Genomic DNA, 20,884 nt, shown 5'->3' on the forward strand with positions numbered 1-20,884 from the left:
ACAGTTTATTTCCTTTGGCTTTTAAAAATAGGCTCCTAATTTTCCAAGATGGTATAGTGATCTTAGTAAAGGTACCTCAGTACTAGTGAAAGATTTTGTGGAAGGGTAAAATTGACTGGAATTTTCTGTATATGTTGTGAGTCAGGTAGCTGCTTAGTGACAGATCTAGACATAGAGGCTTTAAAACTTCTCTAGTTTTCCTGGGCATTTGGAGTTCTTTTGGTTTTATTTTTAGTGCTACAGAGTTCATTTCTTTCACTTGAAGTATTTAGCACAGCTGAATTATGTGAAAAGAGGGTAGGTGTTGAGTCCAATGAGGGATATACTATTCTAACCTTTAAGAAACTCAGGGAAAACACTTAAACATGGACAGAACTTCAACATGTGGTTCAGAAATGAATACTTCCAGAGTTCCCAAGAAAGTGGGCTGAAATGGTAGAAAGGCTTGAGCTGAGTTCTGAAGGTTGTTTAGAAAGGTAGAAATGAGACAGATTTTGGTAGCGACTGTTGGATAAATACATACAAAAGAAGTGGATATGATCAGATTACTTGCCTAACTAGAGTAGAGAGTGCTGGAGAGAACAAGGTGTGATATCTGATTATTACAGAGCTCTGTGTCCTGTGTTGTGGGTAATGGGACCTCTCTGGAAGGGTTGAGGAAGCTTCCTCCCGCATTGTTGTTTTGTTAGGCGTTTGGGCCACTTGGCCATATCCCACACTGTTATGGAGAACAGTACATTACTGTAACTTCTTTAGGCCATAATGATAGTGTTGGCAATCTGACATTTTTAGGCCCTTCCCGTGGCTGCTCTTTTCATATCTTTACAATGTAAGTATAATATATTTTTAATATTAATTTCACGGAGGACTGAGGGTATAAACATTGGAAAAGTCCCTTACTGCTTAGAAGTAGTGATGTTTCTAATGCCTAAATATATATATATATATATATATATATATATATATATATATATATATATATATATATATATCTTGCCTTTGCTTTTTTATTTTAGGTTTCCACTAAATTATTAGCCCCAACTTCCTTGTATGTGTGTTTTAGTTTTTTGTTGTTGTTTTGTTTTTGCCTCACAGTTTTCTTCTCAGAAAAGTACTAAATTTAAGGAAAGAATCCCATAAAAATGCTACTGAGGGTGATGAAGTTTTAGAGATCAGTTTTCATTACACTTATTTTCCCTAAGTAAGAACTCTTTAAATGGAAATTGAAAAGAAAGTGTTACTACAACTTTTTTATTAATGGGGAAAATTGGGCCATTCCTGACACTTGCCATCTCAGTGATAATCCATGGCACAAAATACTAAGTGCACTGGGAACTTTTGGCTTGAGTGGAGAGACATTCATATTGATAAGAATATATCAGAAGTCTGCCTTTCATATGGTCCTGCAAAATTCTTATCTCTATCTTTCTGTGATTGTTGAAAAGTTTTCCTTGAGCTATAGGAGGCATTTCGCACTCACTGAAGGATGCTTAAACAACCCTGTTCTAAGTGGGGGTTGGGAAGGGACATAAGGAATAGTACCTACCAGATAAGCTTTCAAAGTGACTGTGTTAAGCACCCTTCACTCTCCAAGAAAACCACTTCCTATCTTTACCATCACACTCAGACTGGCACACATCTCCCCATCCTCCCCACTGTCAGCTCGCTTGCATTTCACTGCAAAAATGTGTGTCTTCAGAAGCCCTGATCTTCATGCCACCAGACATCCCATCTGTCCCCATCTAGTCTGCTTTCCTTGGTTCAGATTGATAAGCTCTCTATCTGAAGATAACCCCTGTACTTGGGGTGTGGATAGATTCTTCTCAATAATTCAAGGTTGCTTGAGCAGATTTTGAAGTTATCTGCTATCTCTGATGCAGCAATAACCTGCCTCTAGTAGATCATTCTCATTAACATTCCAAAGTGTTATCATATTTCCCATTAAAAAAATCTTCTATTGTATGCCTTCTTCCTCCTATCCTCCTATTTTTTGGCTTTTCTTGGTAGCCACAATTTTCAAGATAATTATCTGTATTCCATGTCTCCATTTCTTCATCTCTCATTCTTTACGGGGCTCCCTGGTGTCCACGGTAACAGCTCTTGTCGAGGTCACCCAGCACCTTCATCTTGCCAAATTCACTGGCCCATTCTTCTTCTCCTTTTCCCCATTGGTCCATTGCTAGTTACGATTTATTTGAGGTTTCAGCTGCCTTTGATTAGCTGATATGCTTTCCTTATTAAGCCCTTCCCTTCACCTGACTGTTAAGTCCTGATTTTCCTCCTGCTTTGCTGGCTGCTCTTCCCCAGAGTCCTCTGCTGATAGCTCCTCCCATTCCTATAAAAGCTACAGTGGTCCAGGGTTTAGATCTTATCATTCTGTAGCTACACTCGCCCCCAAGCTTGTGTGATTTTGTCCTGTGGTTGTAAGTATTATTTACATGGTAATATCTCTGAAATGTATGCCTTTCTACTACTCCACCTTTCCACTTGGACTTTTCATAGGCAAGTCCCACCTAAAATATCTCGGGCTCCTGACTGTGGCCTTCAAGGTCCTCACCATCTAGTCCCTCCCCCCATTTGTGCTATGGCCTCTGTAACTTCATTTGCTGCTATCTTCCCCCCATTATTCCTTCAGCTGCCATCACACTTGCCTTACTGTTTCTTCTAATTGCCAATCTGCTTCCCATCTCAGAGGCATTGTGCTCACTGTTCTCTTTGCCTGGAATGTTCTGTGTCCAGATCTTTGCATGGCTTGTCCTCTTACTCCAATGTCAAATGTATTTCTTCACAGGCCTTTCCTGACCGCCCTTCCTAAGGTACCCTCTTACTGGCTTTATTTATTTTTTCTTAGCACTTATCACTACTTCACACCATATTTTATTTCTCCCTTGATGGAATATGAACCCAAGGAGGACATGTAATTAGTTGATCCTTCCTTCTTTCCCTAGGTCTTAGGTCAGTGCCTGGCTCCTATTAGACTTGCAACACATGTTTATTAAGTGAGTGAATCAATAAGAGAACAATCATTTTATATGTAAACATTGTTTTATGTGTAAACCATGCTACTAAATCCTCAATATTTTTTAATCCAAAGTACAGAGAAATGTTTAATAGAATAGTGAAACATAATAGGAAAATGGCTACAACTGGATCCTGTTGCATGTGGACTCATATAAAAGAGTTCCCTTGAGTGATGTTTCTTTTCTTCCCTTCTCTGGAAATAAGTTGTGCTTTCTTGGCTCTTTCCATGCAGCTGAAGAACAAGTTCATGAAAAAACTGCCTCGTGATGCAGAAGCCTCCAACGTGCTCGTTGGTGAGGTCGACTTCTTGGATATGCCTTTCATTGCCTTTGTTCGACTGCAGCAGGCTGTCATGCTGGGAGCCCTGACTGAGGTTCCCGTGCCCACAAGGTAAGCTGGTCCCTGACCTGCTGGTGTCTACAGTATGGGCAGAGGGGAATCTCTTCTCCCTCAGGCTAGAGAATCAATAGAATGAAGGCACATCAGAGTGAGAATATTGGGAAGGTATGATTTGAAGGTATGGTTTAATCTGACTTTCATGCTGTCACATTAGTTAATAGTTACATAGTAGTAACCATGACAATTAAAACAATATCTTGGACCATGTACAACTTTTTTCTTATGGATTAGTCTCTTTAAGCCTCACAATAATATTTTTTAAAGTGTAAATGGTTGGTATACAAATTTTATAGATGAAGAAACTGAGTCTTAGAGTTTAAGTAACTTGCCCTAGCTCATACAGATGGTAATTGGTTCAGAGGTCAGAGTTGCTTTAAGTTGCTCCATTTTATTCAGAAAATTGATTGTGTGTGTGTGTGTGTGTGTGTGTAGTGTGTGTGTGCATGTGTATACATATATATGTATATATGTGTGTGTATATACACACACATAAACATTATAAAGCTGTACTCTTAAATTTGCACACTTTGCTGTTATGCTTATGTTATATAACTTTTTATTTTAAAGGAAGCATATTAGTTATTATAACCATGTATTCCATATACTGCACAGTATCTTTGAACTAATCCTGCTTTTTTCCCTCTGCAACTGTGCTCAGTAGAATTAGGAGGCTTAACTTATGGAATGCAGTAAGTGAAGAGAAGTTAATGCTTCACTTAAACTTGTGCTGAAGAAGAGTTTGAAGAGAAGTTTGTAATCTTCAAATTGATGTCTGAAAACTACCACATGAATAGGAACTTTGGGTGTGTGTGTGTGCTTTTTGTGCGTCCCAGTGTAAGGACAGGTGACTTTTCTCTTCTTTAGGTGTCCCCAGGTGAGCAGGAAAGGATATGCATCCTCCTGGGTGATCTCAGATGGCCTGGGCATGATTCATGACAAGGGGCTTGAGGTTTGTTTTGAGGAAAATTAGGAGAACATTTTTTTCATTGCCTCCATATTTATAGATTACAAGACATTCTTTCAGATCATACAGGTATTTTTGCCTCATTTTTCTTTCCCACTTAAAATGGGAATAATACGTGTCATTATTAGGCAGTCATTGGACAGGAGCAGAGGAAAGGAGACAATCGTTGCTTATTCAGTCAAAGGGGTTATCATGATTTGTGCTTTCTGTAACTTAGCTTTTTGCTTGAAGACATGCCAGCAGAGTCTTGAAGTTCTATCAGAGTGGTCACCTGGTGCAAGCTGGCTGACTCAGACCATTGCTGCATAAAGCACCATATGGTTTTATTTTCGTCTCTTTGGGCTAACTTTACTGGGGCTTGAGAGAAAAGAAATATGCCAAGAAGTGTTAAATTGCTCCTGCTTTTTCCATTTTTATTATTTTTCTTTAAAAGCTACAAATAAAAAATACTTTCAAAGACTTTTCTTAAACAATACTGTGAGTTTATTGAGTAGCAAATCATGACCATTTTCATGTCTCTCTTATCTGCTTCTGCTTGTCTCATTCTTTTCCTCTGTGCTGGAGCACAGCATCAGTCTAGAGGTGAGAGACAGCACCATTGGAATTAACAAAAGGAGCCCAGCAATTCAAGCCAATGTAATTCAATAATGTTATAAAACTATTTCGGGGCAATAATCTGAACAGTATATCCTAGCATGTTAACATTTTTCCAGGAAATAGTTTTATCCATTTGCTGTCCTCTGAACCAGTGCAAGCTGTAATCACTGAGTAGGGAGCCTCATTAGGTTTTTTGTGTGTGAGTAATGTGGGGCTGTTTACAATAGCTGCATCCTGTGAAATCCAATAAAGGAAATCCCACAAGGAATGTGGGAGTCGTTGCGAAGCATTGCCTCTGTGCTCTGCCATGTGCTTCACCATGCACGCTACCCTGTTGTACTGCAGTGAGACCCGAAGGTCTGCTTGTGTGTACATCTCGTAATGATCATTTTCCCTTTTGAAGGTAGAGGAAAGTTATACTAGTATTGTTGTTATTTATAATAAACTGTATTACTACGAGGCACCTTTTTGGAAGTATAGCTCTAGGAGTTCCCCTTGTGTAGCATTCACAAGGTTCTCTGCTCTGTTATTTCATTGATCTATTTTAGCTTTCTGTTTATAGGGCAGCTATCTACTTAGGAGCTATTCTTGCCATCTGTGGGAAGGCAAACAAACTGTCTTTTGAGCTTTGGTCACTCAGTAGGATGCATTTATGAATTTCCTGGCATCTTGCATGTACTTTGCTTGCTATCATCTTTGTCTATCCATAGAGGCTGCTACTAACTGATATTTATGAGTTATACAGGGGATAAATGTTATTATTCCTATTTTATAGTTGAAAGATGGGGGCAAAGGGAAGGTCCACTATCAATGCTGGAAATAGAACTGTCGATTTCTGACTGTGAGGCCAGGCTTTTAGGGAGAATCTAAGGCAATATCTAGAATGGGTTGGAATAAAATACTTTAGCATTTTCCCATAAAGAATAATAAAAGCCCCTGATTGGTTTGTCCTTTCCTGACCTGGATTTTCACATCCAAGGCAAATAGCTATTCAGGGAGTCTAGCCCTCTAAAACATTAGAATGTTTACCTCTTTAGTTTCACTGTAAGTTAATATATACTTTATGTTATAAATAATTATTTGCCTAAAAATGTAGTTTGTACTTTGTCAAAACCATGAAACGTCCTAGTAGAGGGCTTGGGATGGAGGTCCTGCTAGTTCAACTCTATCTTGTTTAACAATCCAGTTGCTAGCTGCTGTTTACATAAGTAATGTGGTTGGTTATGGTTGGTTTGTGGCCCTCATGAATCCTTTGTGGAAGCTGCAGTTCAGCCACATTTTCCAAAGCTGCTAAATATGAATAATGGGTTATTTCATTCACTGTTGTTTTGAGAGAAGGGAGTAAAGGATGGTAAATGCTGAGTTTATTCTAGAAATAGCTGTGGTATATCAGGAAGGGGGGTGTACATCCTTTCTAAAAAGATTGAGTGGTTTAGGAAGGCTGGCTCTTTTTCTGATATTATGCTCTGTTTCTGGCTATAATTATTTTGTGAATGTGAGTATCGTCCGTTGGTTCCGGACACTGTTCATCTGGCACTTGCTTTTGTTGTGGAAAATGCCACAGGCATCCTCCCCAGGCATGATCAGTTATATGGAAAAGCTCACAAGAGTAGAAGTGCCTCATGAAGATTCCAGAGACGACAAGACACTGTTAAAAATCCTAACAATGAGTTATTTCTGGTTATGAGTGAATCAAAAGAACTCAGTAACGTAAATTGATTTTTTACCCCAAGCTGTCAACATTAGCCGTGCCCATCCAGCCATACAAATGTGATGTTTACTCTAATTTGTTAATAAAGAAAAAAGCTTCTGGTTAAAAATAACATCTGTCCATTGACAAAAAACAGCTTGGGTCATGAAAGCAGTTTTCAGTATGCTGTAAAAGCTGAGTTTGGCAAGATGTACTGCTATCGTAAAAGTGGTGACAGCTTTCGCTTCCTTGAGGTTTAAAGGGAGAGAACAGGTTTCAAGCAGAAAGAACTTGAACTTGATAAGTTGTTCTGTTTTCCCAAATCTGTCATGCTCACTTCAACAATGCAGTCCAAATCAGAGATTTCTTAAGGGTCTCTGTTACTACAGGTAAAATTCTCGACCTGAGGTGATGTTTTCTGCAACTGAAAGATGGCCAGATGTTCTCTCTTATTCTCTATTTCATTTTAAGGAGATGGATTTACTGAATGGATCTTGACTGGAGTAATGCAAAAATTTTAACTGATATGTAACGTATCATTTCTATTTGGCACTCGATGACTTTTCATCAAAGAAGAAAATTATTTATGTATGTGTATATATACATATAATTACCTATATATAAATTGAATTACCTAAGAAAGAGGAATTATACTTTTGTGTCTAATTTAATTAAGTTACTAAAATATTATAATTCTCATATGTTGGGTTTTGCTATGATATATGTTATATTCACCATTGGTCTGCTACTTCAACTCATTCCTTGGAACTGTTTAGCAGAACAGTCCCTGGTTTCACTTACATGTGGAATCTAATGAACAAGACAAACAAAACAGAAACAGACTCGTAGATACAGAGAACAGACTGACAGCTGTCAGAAGGGAGGTGGGTTGGGGCCTGGGTGAAAAAGGTGATGGGATTAAAAAAACCTCATAGATACAGACAACAGTATGATGCTTACAAGAGGGAAAGGAGGTTGTGGGGAAGTAGAAGAGGGGAAAGGGGTAATAAATGGGGATGGAATGAGAGTTCATTTTGGATGGTGATATGCAATACGGTATACAGATGATGCACTATAGAAATGGGCACTTGAAACGTATATAATTTTATTTTTTAACCAATGTTAGCCTAATAAATTCAATAAAAACTTTTTGAAGCAAATGTATGCCTTCATCTCATAGGATTTAACTTAGAAATCTTGGAATAGTGACCCAATGTCTGACAGAATTTATATTTGAGGACTCTTAATGACTGAGAGTATTTTACTCACTGTTAACAAGAGAATATTTTGGCTTTGCTGCCATGTAGTCAACCTGAACGTTACCTCATGTGTCAGTTGATAAATGTGTAAGTCCATAGTGTGTGTTGGTAGACTAGGAAGAGGCAGTAAGTGGTACAGAGTTGTTCTGGAAGGGTTTTAGATATTATATATGTGTATTACTGAAAAGCTAATATTTAGATACATTGAAATAATAAAAAATGGAAGGCAAAGGAACATCCTTATTTAAAAATGTATCAAGTGAAAGAACCCAATGCCCATTTTCTCTTGCTGCGCTGCACCCATTCCCTTTGCCTACAGTCACGCCCTTGCTGTCCTTCCTGACGGCTGGCCATCGGTAGACAGGCAGGTAGGGTGGAAAAATGCAACCAGTATTATAGGTTTTTCTTAATTTGTATTTTGCCTTAGTGGTTAAATATTTTTTTGCATGTGTTGCACTTAAATCAGTGGTCAATTCCTTTAAAAAATACATTTTACTCTTATAAAGTAACACTGTATGATACTACATGTAGTGGTATATAATTTAGGCCCAGCTTCAAGGGAAAAAAAGTTCTAGTATCAATTGATCTTCAGGGTTAGAAGAACTAAAATCCAATTCCAATAATGACTTCCTTTATCCTTGAACAGACTTTTGTGCCTGCCAATTGCTTTTCCTGTTTCATCTACTATGGTAACACTCGAAAGTGAGCCTGCTGCCCCACTCTAGAACTGGCTTCTAAGCTAATAAGTGCTGAGTGGCTTTATGGTTTTTCTGAGATAAAATTGAGGTGTCCATACTTCAGATAGCTTCTTACATTCTTAATTTCTGTTTTTTTCTTCTTTGGATTGAATTTTATAATGAAAAAAAGGAATTATCTATTCAAGGACATTTTGGAATAGACCCTAATTGAAGAGTACTTGCTGTCATTCCTTTCTTATTTAAAGTAAGGTATATAAATAAATAAGTGGAAAATAAAATTTTACTAAGCTAAGTCCTAAGCCTTTCCTGGTCCCGTAACATTTTACGTAAGATTTCTTGCCCCCAGCTAAATATCCACAACATACTTCCCCAGGATGACCTAAGGAGTCACTGTTGGACGGCCTTTCTCTGTTGAATCATACCCCTAGTGTGTAGGTTGGGCAGGTAACATCAGGCAGAGCTGTGTGCTGAAAAGAACAAGAGGTAGGAAGGCCCGTCTACTCTGTCTCATTTACCAGGCACAGTCTTTGGGCTCATCCATGAACCTCCTTGAGCTTTGGTTTCTTCACCAAAAAACAAGAATAGCATACTTGTCCTTATTGCTAAGGGTTGTGTGGAGTTTAAACGAGGTGATGAATGTGAAATGCTTTGCAAGCTTTAAAAAGCTATGCAAATATATGATGTGATCATTTTTGTTGTTCGCCTTATCTCTGTGTTAGGTAAGACATGATGATAAGCAAGGCAGGGATTTATCCTATGTTGCCTTTAGTATATTTTTTCTTATTCATTTACATATAGGCTTCTTTCACCCTAGTCAAGACATGCATCTTTACTAGTGATCAGTGAGGGATTTCTTCCACCATGATGAGGTGAACCTAAATGGGGATACATTTATTATTGCAAGTATCAGGACCTACTCACTGCAAAGCAGTTTTCTCAGCTTTCTTGAGCTTTATCAAGAAAACAAGTTTGGAAAGGAAAATGAAGATACCCCCCCCCCCCCAAAAACAACCCTTAAATGTGTATGATGCTTTATTTTGAATTTTTTCCTATTCCTCTCTCTTTATTTTGGCTCTCAGCGTGTGGCTTACTTATGGAGGACTTGGTTTTTGCTGACCTCTAGACACCTCTGAGTAGAAACATTTTTTAAAAGTCTGGAGAAGATCATAGGTCGTTACCCATATTGGGTAAGGAAACGTCAGAGAAGTCTGGAGATGTACTAAGTATTTCTCATTATTGTGTATAATTTTTTTTCCCCCAAAGATTCTGCAATTCAGTAGAAATGAAGAAAAGAAAGTTTAGACAGGAAAAATTGAAGGAATCTTTCCTGCTCAGTGAAGAAACTTTTCAGGTTTTCATGCTAAATTCTATGCTTCCCCCAAATAAATTAAACAATGGGTTATGTTTCATGATAGTTGAAAGTGTATTTGTTATACTGTCAAGAATATTACATTTGTTTGAAGATGAATTCTAAGCCTAATGTTTTTATGAACTAGGATAAATGTGTCTCAGTTTTATTATTTTGAGTTTGATGAAATGTGTGTTATAGCCTTTCCTTCTTTCCTCTCCCGTTAGGTTCTTATTCATTCTCCTGGGTCCTAAGGGGAAAGCCAAGTCCTATCATGAGATTGGCAGAGCCATTGCTACCTTGATGTCTGACGAGGTAGGGAATCTGGATGATGGTGGCCTCTGAAGGTCTCACTTATGTGCTTTCATACTGTGCTTTGGCTGTCACTGTAAGATGACATGGCGACTTGAAGTTTTAAAATAATGTTTAACATATATCAGGTTTAAGAATGAAAAATGTTTAGAAAATAAAGGAAAATGTGTTTTATTAAAACATAAAACTTACTTTTGGAAACTGTAGATGTCACCTTATTTTCCACGAATGGCTGTACCTCACTATTAAGAAGGCTGGCAACCCATCATTCTAATTAAATGATATGCATTCAAGAAGCACCTTCTTTGGATTTCTTCATAGAAGACATGGAGCATTTGCTGCCTTAGATGGTTCCATTGTTGCCTTGATGACTAGATAAACAGAGAGGCCCTGTCTATATTCCTGAATGCACACAATCCTCTTGTTAGTTGTTCCATTCTTCTCACCTGGCTGATGAGCTGAAAGTCCCTTACACAGCTCCTCAGCCTTCCATGGCTGCACAGAGGGTCACCTCCTTAAAGCCCTTTGCTTTCTGTGTTGCCCCTGATTTTTCTTTTGTAATAGCTAACATGTGTGTTTGAGAGCTGCAGTGTTTGAGCCTTAACCCAATCTTAACACTCAGCTTGAACTTTTGCTTCTTGAATTATCAGCAATGGTTTGTCCTGGTAGTTTTTATTTTGGGGAATGACTCCTCAGTATATTTTCCCAAATCATTTTCATCTGGTTTCTGTAGCAACCATATCAATAATGCTACATACCACTGGGAGGTGAAAGGCAATGGTATTTTACAGTATTGTTAGGAAAAAAAACATATAAAAGAAACAGCCATTTGTTTTCTTATGTCTCTCCATATATTCTTTGGGTTTATTACCAAAATTGGAGCATTCAGAATAACAGGAAATGTGAGTGTGGTTGTAGTAATATTAAAGTGGGTGATGGATTGCATTCTTCAGGCTGGATACGTGAGGCATGTGGAGACTTTCCGTGCTGGGTTAGCACCTTTCTTATGTTTCCTTAGGTGTTCCATGACATTGCTTATAAAGCGAAAGACAGGCAGGACCTGATTGCTGGCATTGATGAGTTCCTAGATGAAGTCATTGTCCTTCCTCCTGGGGAATGGGATCCCGCGATCAGGATAGAGCCTCCTAAGAGTCTTCCATCGTCTGACAAAAGGTGAATTATCAGGCAGTTGGGGATGTGAAACCTTGAGAAAGAAGTTATGTTTGGCAAAGGAAATGGAGTCAGGCAACTGCCCTAATATGCTTAGGTTCCCATTTAACTTGATGTATTATCTCATCTCAAATGAATCACATACGTTTCATTGACACTGTAAAAATGAATGTTTGGTGATTACAGATTAGAGCTCTCTGAGATTCTTTGGAGATATTTTGGGGACTCCCTATGCATGTGAAAAGATGATTTTACACAAGATGAGGCCCTGTAGATTTAAGAGGTTGAGAAATTGAGTGAATGAGGGTGGAGGGATTGAACAAAAAGGAAAAAGGGCTCATAGTCATGGACAGCAGTGTGGTGACTACAGGGTGGGGAGGGAGAGCAGTAGCCCTCCCTCTGTAAATGGTAATGGGAAAAATATAATTAAAAATAAAGGGAAATATAAGAAAAAATCAAAAGTCAAAAAACAAAAGAAAGTGAGTGAAATAATTGAGGAGAGGGCATTTTCTGGAGGTCTGTTATTTTCCGGGTGAAATGGATTGCTGCTTGCACAATATACAGTTTGTTCAGCTTTTCTGTTCCTCCAGTCATTCATCTTGGCTCTAAATATAACACTTTTAGAATTGTCTGTTAGGACAGCAGAAGGAAATAATGACCTTTCTCCCAGAGGATTTTCAGCTCATCTCTTCATTAGCTGGTGCATGACACAGCTGAGAGGCAGGTAAGTACAATAAGCTAATATTCTCTTGGGCTCTGTTGTCTTAGAAAGAACATGTACTCGGGTGGAGATAATGTACAGATGAATGGGGACACGCCCCATGACGGAGGCCACGGAGGAGGAGGACACGGGGACAGTGAAGAATTGCAGAGAACTGGACGGTAACTGATGGGTTCTTTTGCTACTCATGATAAGGTTCTCCTCAGATCTAAATTTCCCTTCATCTTTCTATCAGCATTTTATTCGCTGGATTGCACAGCAATCGGCCAACAGATATTTCTAGTGTACCTAACAGTCACAGCCCCTGGGGATGCAGCAATGAACTGAACCAAAATCCCTGTCCCTGGGTGTCTTCCTTTGTAGTGGTGGAGACACACAGTGAGCACATAGAGGAATGTGGTGATGGTTTTATGAGGACAAACAGAAGAGAAGTAGGGAGTTTGTGATGGGAGAAAGATTTTTTAGATAGGGTGGCCAGGGGCAGCCTTAAAGACAATTGCAGCATTTGAGGAAAGTCCTGAAGGAGGTGGGAGTCAGACCATGTAGAAGTGGGGTTGGGAGAAGGGGCAACAGAGGACCTGGTGTGTGCTGGGTTGGCATGGTGGCCTGTGTGCCTGGAGTGGGGTGAGTGAGTGAGGAGGTGTTAGAAAGAAAAACAGAGAGACAATGGGTGGGTGTATATGGCAGAGCGAATGAACAGTGAACCAGTCTTTCATGATTCTATCTCTGCCCTGTACATTTACTCAAAAGTGAGTGATATGTTATAGAACTGAAGTACTCATAGGTCACCGTTTCCCCAGCCTGCAGATGGGAAGTCAGGTTTCCCAGAATGCTTCGGCTAAATCTCTTTTCATGACAGTTCTTCCTCCTCCACTGCTAGGTTCTCCATTTCATTTTGGGTTAAGTAAAATTTCAAGCAGGATACTCATTTTACGAAGGTATGTCTTTTTTAAAAACAATGCAGACTGAGATTTCATTCTTCCATACTTCATCTTTCCTAAGTGCACTGAGTATCTGTAGTTTGCTTTGCCCTGTGTGTATCGAGTAAACTGACCAGTACATACACCAAGTGCAGCTGAGAGCTACCGAGCACCAAGATAGACAGGCAATGCTCAAAATGTGTGATAGCCTGTAGCTGGAGTCTGAGCTCCTGACTGGAGGGTCAAGATGTCAGAGACCCATGGAGTTGTGAGGAAGAACATTGTAACCAGAAGGAACAGCAGGGGGAAGACTGAGATGTGGGGTTTGGCTGGGAGGGCGCATTGGCTGATGGATAGGTCATTTGACCTGCTAACATTTGCAGTGGGGCTCAGCTTGCGACGCTTGTCTACCACATACCTGCATGGCTTTCTCTCTTAGTTTCTCTAAGTTCTTAGCCCAGAGTCACCTGGTCAGGAGGCCTGTTCTGGCCACTATCACATGTCAATCACTGCTTCTCTAGCACTTAATAATCCTCTTGCCTACTTCATATTTTCCTTGATTTTTAGCACCATGGATTTTTTTTGTCTCCTCCACATAGAAAGTAAACTTCCTGAGGGTGGCTGTTTTTTTCTCTATCATTTAGTTTTGTATCTTCAGCACCCAGATTAGTTCTGGGCATATCACAGATGCTCAAAAAAATTTGTGGACTGATAAGTGAATGAATGAATGAATCAATCAATCAATGAGTGAATGAATGAATGAGGCTGGGAAGGAAGCTATGGCAATATTATAAAGGTCCTTGTATGATCTGCTAACATGTTTAGATGTTTTTCTTCATAAGGTGAGAAATTTTAATTTGTCTATACAATTCACTCTCATCTAAAGACCCACTGTCTGATCTTTAGGGTATATGACACCTAATTTGGTAACTGAAAAAGAAATAGATAGAAGAAAATTTATTATTCCAGTTTTCTGGTTTTATATTAAGTGGTAAAATAGTACCTTGTTGATTCAAGCACTGTAAGTACCAATTCTTTGTGGTTTAATAAGTGATCTCTTGGTTAATCGAATGGTAATTTATTTTACATTGTCACGTGTTTGCTGTCTCCCTACCTAGGTTCTGCGGTGGACTAATTAAGGACATAAAAAGGAAAGCACCATTTTTTGCCAGTGATTTTTATGATGCTTTAAATATCCAGGCGCTGTCAGCAATTCTCTTCATTTATCTGGCAACTGTAACTAACGCTATCACTTTTGGAGGACTGCTTGGGGATGCCACTGACAACATGCAGGTGGGCCTGGTTTGGGGGGAGCCACAAATAGGACAGCCCAGATTCCCTCCCCATCCCCACAGTGCAGCTCGGTGAGAAGCAGATGGCCTTTCAGTTACTCAGCGTGATTTTCTTTCTTTTTTTTTTTCTGGATGCTGCATTTTACTTTGCTTCTGGCCTGCTGCTGTATTTCCAACATTTTAGTAGTTATAAAAATAGCTTGATGAAATCTGGCTTGAGTCACAGTGGAAAAAAGAAGGGAAGGAAATGAGGATGTACAGTTCTATTTGGGCAAAAGCATATTAGCTGCTTTAATTTTGTGTGGGGCACAAGGTTGAGATCTTCTACTACCTGGAGTGTATGGACGACATTGTTGAACTTGATGAGAACATTCTGGGAATGCACAATCACCGTCACTTTATGCAGGATTTACTCACGGGTGGATCTGCTGATCTGTCAGTGGAATTCAGCTTTAAGAAATATGAGATAAGAGTTATTTCTCCTATTCCTAAATCTGCCTCTCATTAAGCTGTGCAAACTCAGGATTGATTTATCGCGTGTGGACCACACTTTGTTGGTTACTTTGCAGATGGCATTAGCCTTCCTTTTGTATCAATAATATCTCCTGTTTTAGTGACAGAAAAGGCACTTCAGGTTCCCTCAACCAGTCAGAAAAATATGTACAAAACTACTTTTAGTTGATCCAATCATGGAAGAAACAATAGGCCTTGTGCTAGGACCTGAACACAGAGTGAGGGTGAGACTCGTAAGTCAAGAACCAGCGTCAGTCCCTTTTTAAACTCTGTCCTTCTCTTTTACTACTTGCTGCTGCTTACCTGTGTGACAGTCCTCAGTGCTGCCAGCCAGCTTCACTAAAAAAAAAAAAGAAAGAAAGAGACAGTTGATTCCAAATGATTGTTTTTCTTCCATCTTTTTCCTTCCCTGCGCACATTTGTGTTTTAGATTTCTGCCTAAACACAAAAAATATGATGGAGATTATCTATATTGTTCCAAGTAAAAAGGTAGAAACTAATTTAAATAATTGCATTTAGTTTCTTAATACAATGATTAATTTTTATGTTTTAGTTCTTGTCTATCACTCCATTGCATTATTATCCCCAAAACTTAGAGGCTTGAAACAACCCTTTTCCCTCTCACAGTTTGGGTGGTTGATGGACTCGGCTGGGTTGGTCCTCTCTTTGGTCCTCACACACTTGTGAGATGCAGCTGAGGTTGGAGTTGCCTGAAGGCAGCTTGTCACATGCCTGGTGCCCAGGCTGGGACGTGTGCAGGAGCTGGGGACCCAGGTGTCTCCACGTGACTTTTCCACATGGCTCGCTCAGGCTCCCTCACAGCTGGTGTCTGTGAGGACTCCTGAGAACCCATGTTCTATCAGAAGGAGGCAGTTGCCACTCAACAACTCTGCTTGTTTCCACAGGAATGTGTACTCAGTATTATTGCATTTTCTGATTTTCAAAGAGAGATTGAAATCTGGAGATTTTAAAATATTGGCAACTAATGGACATTTTAAAAATAGTGTTGTGCTGGCCAGGGAGCCCAGGTCTGTGTGTGTTCCCAGCGGCAGACCTGCGGCCCGGGGAGTGGAAACCCAGTGTGCAGGACACGGTGGGGGAGTGTACGAAGAAGGGGGCCCCCCACCCATTTTTTCCATCAGGTAGAAGTGAAACATTAAAGTACAACAGTGACATCAGTAATTGAATTTTTATAAAACATGACTGTATGCAGACGGGATAGCTAAGTCTTTACCAGTGAAAGCATCATGATAACTAAAACAGATCCTTCGAGAAAACAGGTGGAAGTTCCGGGCAGGCCAGCATGCGGTGGACAATATAGGCTGCCGTGTGTTAAGAAAATAAGAGAGAGCTGGGATTTTGAAAGAGCAGCAAGATCAAAACTGTCTCATCTTTTAGAATGTAAAGACTTTTGTGCAGCTTTTTTAAAAAAATATTTTTCAATTAAAGTTTATAATCAATATTATTTTGTATTAGTTTCAGGAGTACAGCAGAGTGGTTGGTCAATCACATACTTTGCAAAGTGTTCTCCCTGATACGGCTAGTATCTACCTGGCCCCTATGTAGTTATTAAGTGTTATTGCCTGTATTCCCTAGGCCGTGTTTTACATTCCTGGGGCTATTTCGTGACTGCCCATCCATAGGTATTAGTGCCTTCACCTTTTCCACCTAGTCCCCTCTTCCCTCTGGCAACCATCCGATCTCTGTATCTAGGAGTCTGTTCTATTTTGTTTGTTTGTTTATTTTTGTGCAGATATTTTTTCAACACTTTTATTTTCATGAATGTTCTTCTCATTGAGATGGAGACATTATGACACTTTCCATGTGGCGTTTATTGCCTATAAAAACCACTGAATTGAACTCCTTAGCTTTAGAACTTTGTGGAGATGAGAAGTCTATTAAAGTCTATTGCTGACCCCTCCTAGGTGAACTAATTTCTGTATGGGTGAGTTCTTGGGAAAGTAAAGGATTCTGTTGTGCAACATTAACATGGATATTCTTCTCCTTTATGAGGAATTACATGGGAAAGGCTTTGCTGATGGAGTAAGCTATTTTCTGGGTTCTGAAGACTTGAGGAGAAACAAATGCTTTCCATGGTTCTTAAGGATTTGAAATTGTGAAGATTATCTCCACCATGTAAGGGTGTACACTTGAACCCACAGCAGGTCCGACGCGCTGGCAGTGGCAGTCTTCTTGCCTTGGCACGGGGACAAGAGACCATTTTGTGGATTTGGTGCTAAGGCCCAGGTCATTTCACAAGTCTATGGCAGAGGTTGATTCTTTCCTTTGAAAATATTTAATGTCTGCTGTGTGCCAGACACTATTTTAAGTGCTGGGGTTGTAGATAAGTGACCAAAATAGATAGGAATCCTATCCTGACAGCTTTTACAGTCTAGGGTGTTGATAAAGCCGTCTTTTTTCCATCCTTCCAAGAGATACCCGTAGTGGGCTCATTTAGGGGGTGAGGTCTGCTGGCTCTATTTGACACAGTAGATCAAGATTGAGCAGAAACGCACTGGCACAGCCTGAAATAACCTTCAGTTATATCACAAGCCTTCATAAATGTGGCGATGTGTTATTCTCAAAAGCACAAGCAGCTCAACTGAGTCAACTGAGAACAGTGCCCTCGCTTTTTAAAAGGCAAACAAACAGTGCAGAGATGGTTCGCACAGGCCCTTTATTGTCAGGCTGCAAATAGACATGGGTGCCGGGTAGAAGCGTGTTGTGAAAACACTGATGAGTCACTGCATTGCTGTTGTTTAAGCAAACTCTTCTGCCAGCTTCTGTGCAGGAGGCCTTGCCTGCTCAAAGATGGGTTTTACATTTAAACATTTATTTCAGAGCTGAAGTGTATATTCAGCTCTGAATATATATAATATTCAAATCTATTTTATATATAGTATGTTATATATACAAGTATATATAATATTCAAATACAAATCAATACTACAAATATATATATATATTCAGCTTTGTATATATATACACACACGTATATAATCATTTGTATATAATAAGGTATGTATATTTAATAATTAGAAATAAATTTATATGACATATACTGAACATTCCCAGATATAATGTATGTACCCACACACACACACACAGAAGCACATTTCATTAGAAGCAGATCTAGGGAGTCACATGGATAATTTACCGTGGCCCGGTGCTCAGAATAAAACAGTTGAAGCTATGATGGCTTCAAGTATAATCAGTTCTTAATGGCCACATAGATGACTGTGCAATTTCCCCACCTTGGCATTTTGACCATGAGAGGACTCTGAGGCTTCCAGAGTGAGACTCAGACTCACTCTGGAAGCCTCAGAGTCCCATATTCACGGCTTCCTTGTTAAGTGCGGGTCAAGTTTAGCTGGGGCTTCTGGGAGTGACTGAACTGCTTCACCAAGAGTTGGTTGGCCTTACATTTTTCTAGAATCCAGCCCTGTCTTGGATCATTTGTGTTCTTAGAATTTAATGAGAGCACACCATTTCTCAGGAATTGTGCAGCCACTCACTATATTCTCATTACTCTCATTATCCTTTTCAGTAAGTCCCTCTGCAGTCACACTCTGGTTGCCTTGCCATACTGTGAAGCGAGGGCTTTTCAGCACCACCATGCTGAAGCATGTGCTCTCCACAGCTAAAGCCTGGGGTTGTGCATATCAGCTCACGGCGGTGGGTTTATATCCTTAGTTGCCAACCAGAGATACTGTTCCATTCATTGAGATACTTCTAATTAAATTGTTAAATGTCTATTGAATAAGTATTTATGCATAGCTTACTTAGTCCATGGACAAGATCCTAGAAAGCTTTTTTTTTTTTTTTTTGATACTTTGTGGCAAGTGTCTGTGTTATTTAAAAGTTGTTCTTAGCTTTAGGAAACCAAAAAAAGTATTTTAACTTAAATCAATATTGTTGATTGTGAATGGCTGGACACAGTTTAGTGAAGGTTGAGTGAAGAAAGTCATTTAAAATTTTTTCCAGAAGTAAATATAATCCTATTTTCATAATCTCATAGCAAAAGAATACAGTAAGATTTTTAGAATTCTGTGAATTTTGTGATATTTGTGGAGCTAACAGAGTACATTTTGAGGGAACTTGTCTCATAATAAGGAATATTTATAGTTGGCATCTCCAAATTTGAGGTTTTATTTTAGCACACTGCTGTGCTGAGAATATTTAATCAATCTGCTTAAGTTGGAAATATATCATTTCTTATTCACAAATGATATTCCTTGATAAGATAGACGTTTCCTTATGAAGCTTATTATGTGCAATTTAAAACAGCAACTTTAAAGCAAATTGGTAATTGCTTCACTATAGTTAAGGCTGTATAGTGATTGCAACTTACCTCAATGTTGCACTTTGGTACCAAAATGCATTTCTTCCTTGAAGTGGAAATATAAGAGGGCATGTTAATCTGCCTGAACTAGTCCAGAAACATTGCAATTTCAAAACCTCAGGTACAGATAATCTATCTGTTGGAACGACGTGGCAGGGGTGTTTTGGTAAGCAGAAATAAATGTGTATTTACTCACAAGGGAAGGGGCTCTGCATTGCTCTTTTGAATGGCCAGCACACGCTGGCCATTCCTTCCCCCAGGAAGGACTTCCAGTAATTTGCTTCACTTCCAGTACAGATTCTGAATTAAAACTGTTCGATTAAAGTGAAGCAATTTGTGACCAAATTTTACTTATCAGAACTTTGTCTTTTTTTTTTTTTTAAGAAAATTTTGTCAACTCTAGTTTCTTGGTGGTCAGAAAATGATCCTGACTTAGGCTGGTCAGGGATTCCAAATGTTGAAAATTTATAAAATTATTTTGCGTTTGGCTTGAAATTTTAAGATAGCTTTATTTTTATAAGATATAATTGTGCCTTGTAGAAAATTCAAGTAGCACAATAAAACTACCTAGGATAGTTTTAACTCATAACCCTTTAACTCATAACCCAGAAATAATAATTACTAACCTTTTCATGAACATCTCCCCATACATCTTGCAGTGCAGATGAATGTACAGGATTTTATAAAAATGAGATCATAAATATGCTGTTTCGAAGCATGGCTAGTATTTAATGAAAGTCTTCCCACTCAGTATGGGTCCTGGGAGCAGTTGTTAACATGTTAACCTATCTGTGCACATGATACGTGTGCTGTAATTTACTTAATAAATCCCCTATTAGTAGACTTTCAGTCTTCTCCAATTTTCTCATCTAAAAACAAAGGGTATACCAATTTATGCTTTCACCAACGATGGACAAGAGTGTCAACTTTTCTACAGCCTTGCAAAAAACAGGATTTTGTCCCATATTCTCATTTTTGTCATTCTGGGGCCATCCTTATTCAATTCAAATTTATTTGATTTTTAGTGAGTGTGTCCAGATTTTTATTGACTATGTATTATTATTTATATTAGTGTCTTTGGTATATTTGCCTTTTAGGAATTCTTTTTTTTTCCTCATTGACTTGCAAGAACTCCTTGTGTAATAAGTATATTTTCCTTTTGCTTGTCATATATTTTTTCTAGATTTACTGTATGTCTTTTCACCTTATTTATGATGTTTTGCTATAAAGATTCTAATTTTTATGTAGTTAAATCTTCAATCTTTTACAGTTTCTTATTTCCAGGATATATTTAGGGAGGTTTCCCTACTCCAAGATTAGAAAAATATTTATCCACATTATCTTAGTCCTTTTATGTTTTCATTTGAATTTTTTATCCATCTGGAATTGATTTTTGTGTAAGGTTATACTGGCACTTGATGTTCAGGCCCTTCAGAAGATCTAGATACATTCTCAGAGCTCTTCCAACAAGAAAAAATATTGCAAAGCCTTGCCCATCCATTCTATTAGACTTGGAGTTGAAGCTCTTCGGTAAAGGTTTTGGCTCATTCTTTTCTTCAGGCAGGGAGCTAATTTGTCTTTCAAGTCTTCCCTCTTTTTTTCAGTCCCTGCTGGGCAGTGTAAACAGAAACCCTGTTT

The 20,884-nt window shown here is 38.9% G+C and overlaps 1 protein-coding gene across 10 annotated transcripts in view; it reads left to right on the forward strand.

Moving 5' to 3' along the window:
- The window catches only part of SLC4A4 (solute carrier family 4 member 4), a 399,538-nt gene that overhangs the window by 295,296 nt on the left and 83,358 nt on the right, over nt 1–20,884 (forward strand). For all 10 annotated transcript variants that reach the window (XM_036021813.1, XM_036021819.1, XM_028505445.2 and 7 more), the window contains 5 exons: nt 3,254–3,411; nt 10,204–10,291; nt 11,307–11,461; nt 12,227–12,340; nt 14,218–14,392. In XM_036021813.1, coding sequence (XP_035877706.1) covers nt 3,254–3,411; nt 10,204–10,291; nt 11,307–11,461; nt 12,227–12,340; nt 14,218–14,392 — 690 coding nt within the window. The remainder of the gene's footprint in view (nt 1–3,253; nt 3,412–10,203; nt 10,292–11,306; nt 11,462–12,226; nt 12,341–14,217; nt 14,393–20,884) is intronic.

The sequence above is a fragment of the Phyllostomus discolor genome, chromosome 1 (genome assembly GCF_004126475.2).
Source record: "Phyllostomus discolor isolate MPI-MPIP mPhyDis1 chromosome 1, mPhyDis1.pri.v3, whole genome shotgun sequence".
Lineage (NCBI taxonomy): Eukaryota > Metazoa > Chordata > Mammalia > Chiroptera > Phyllostomidae > Phyllostomus > Phyllostomus discolor.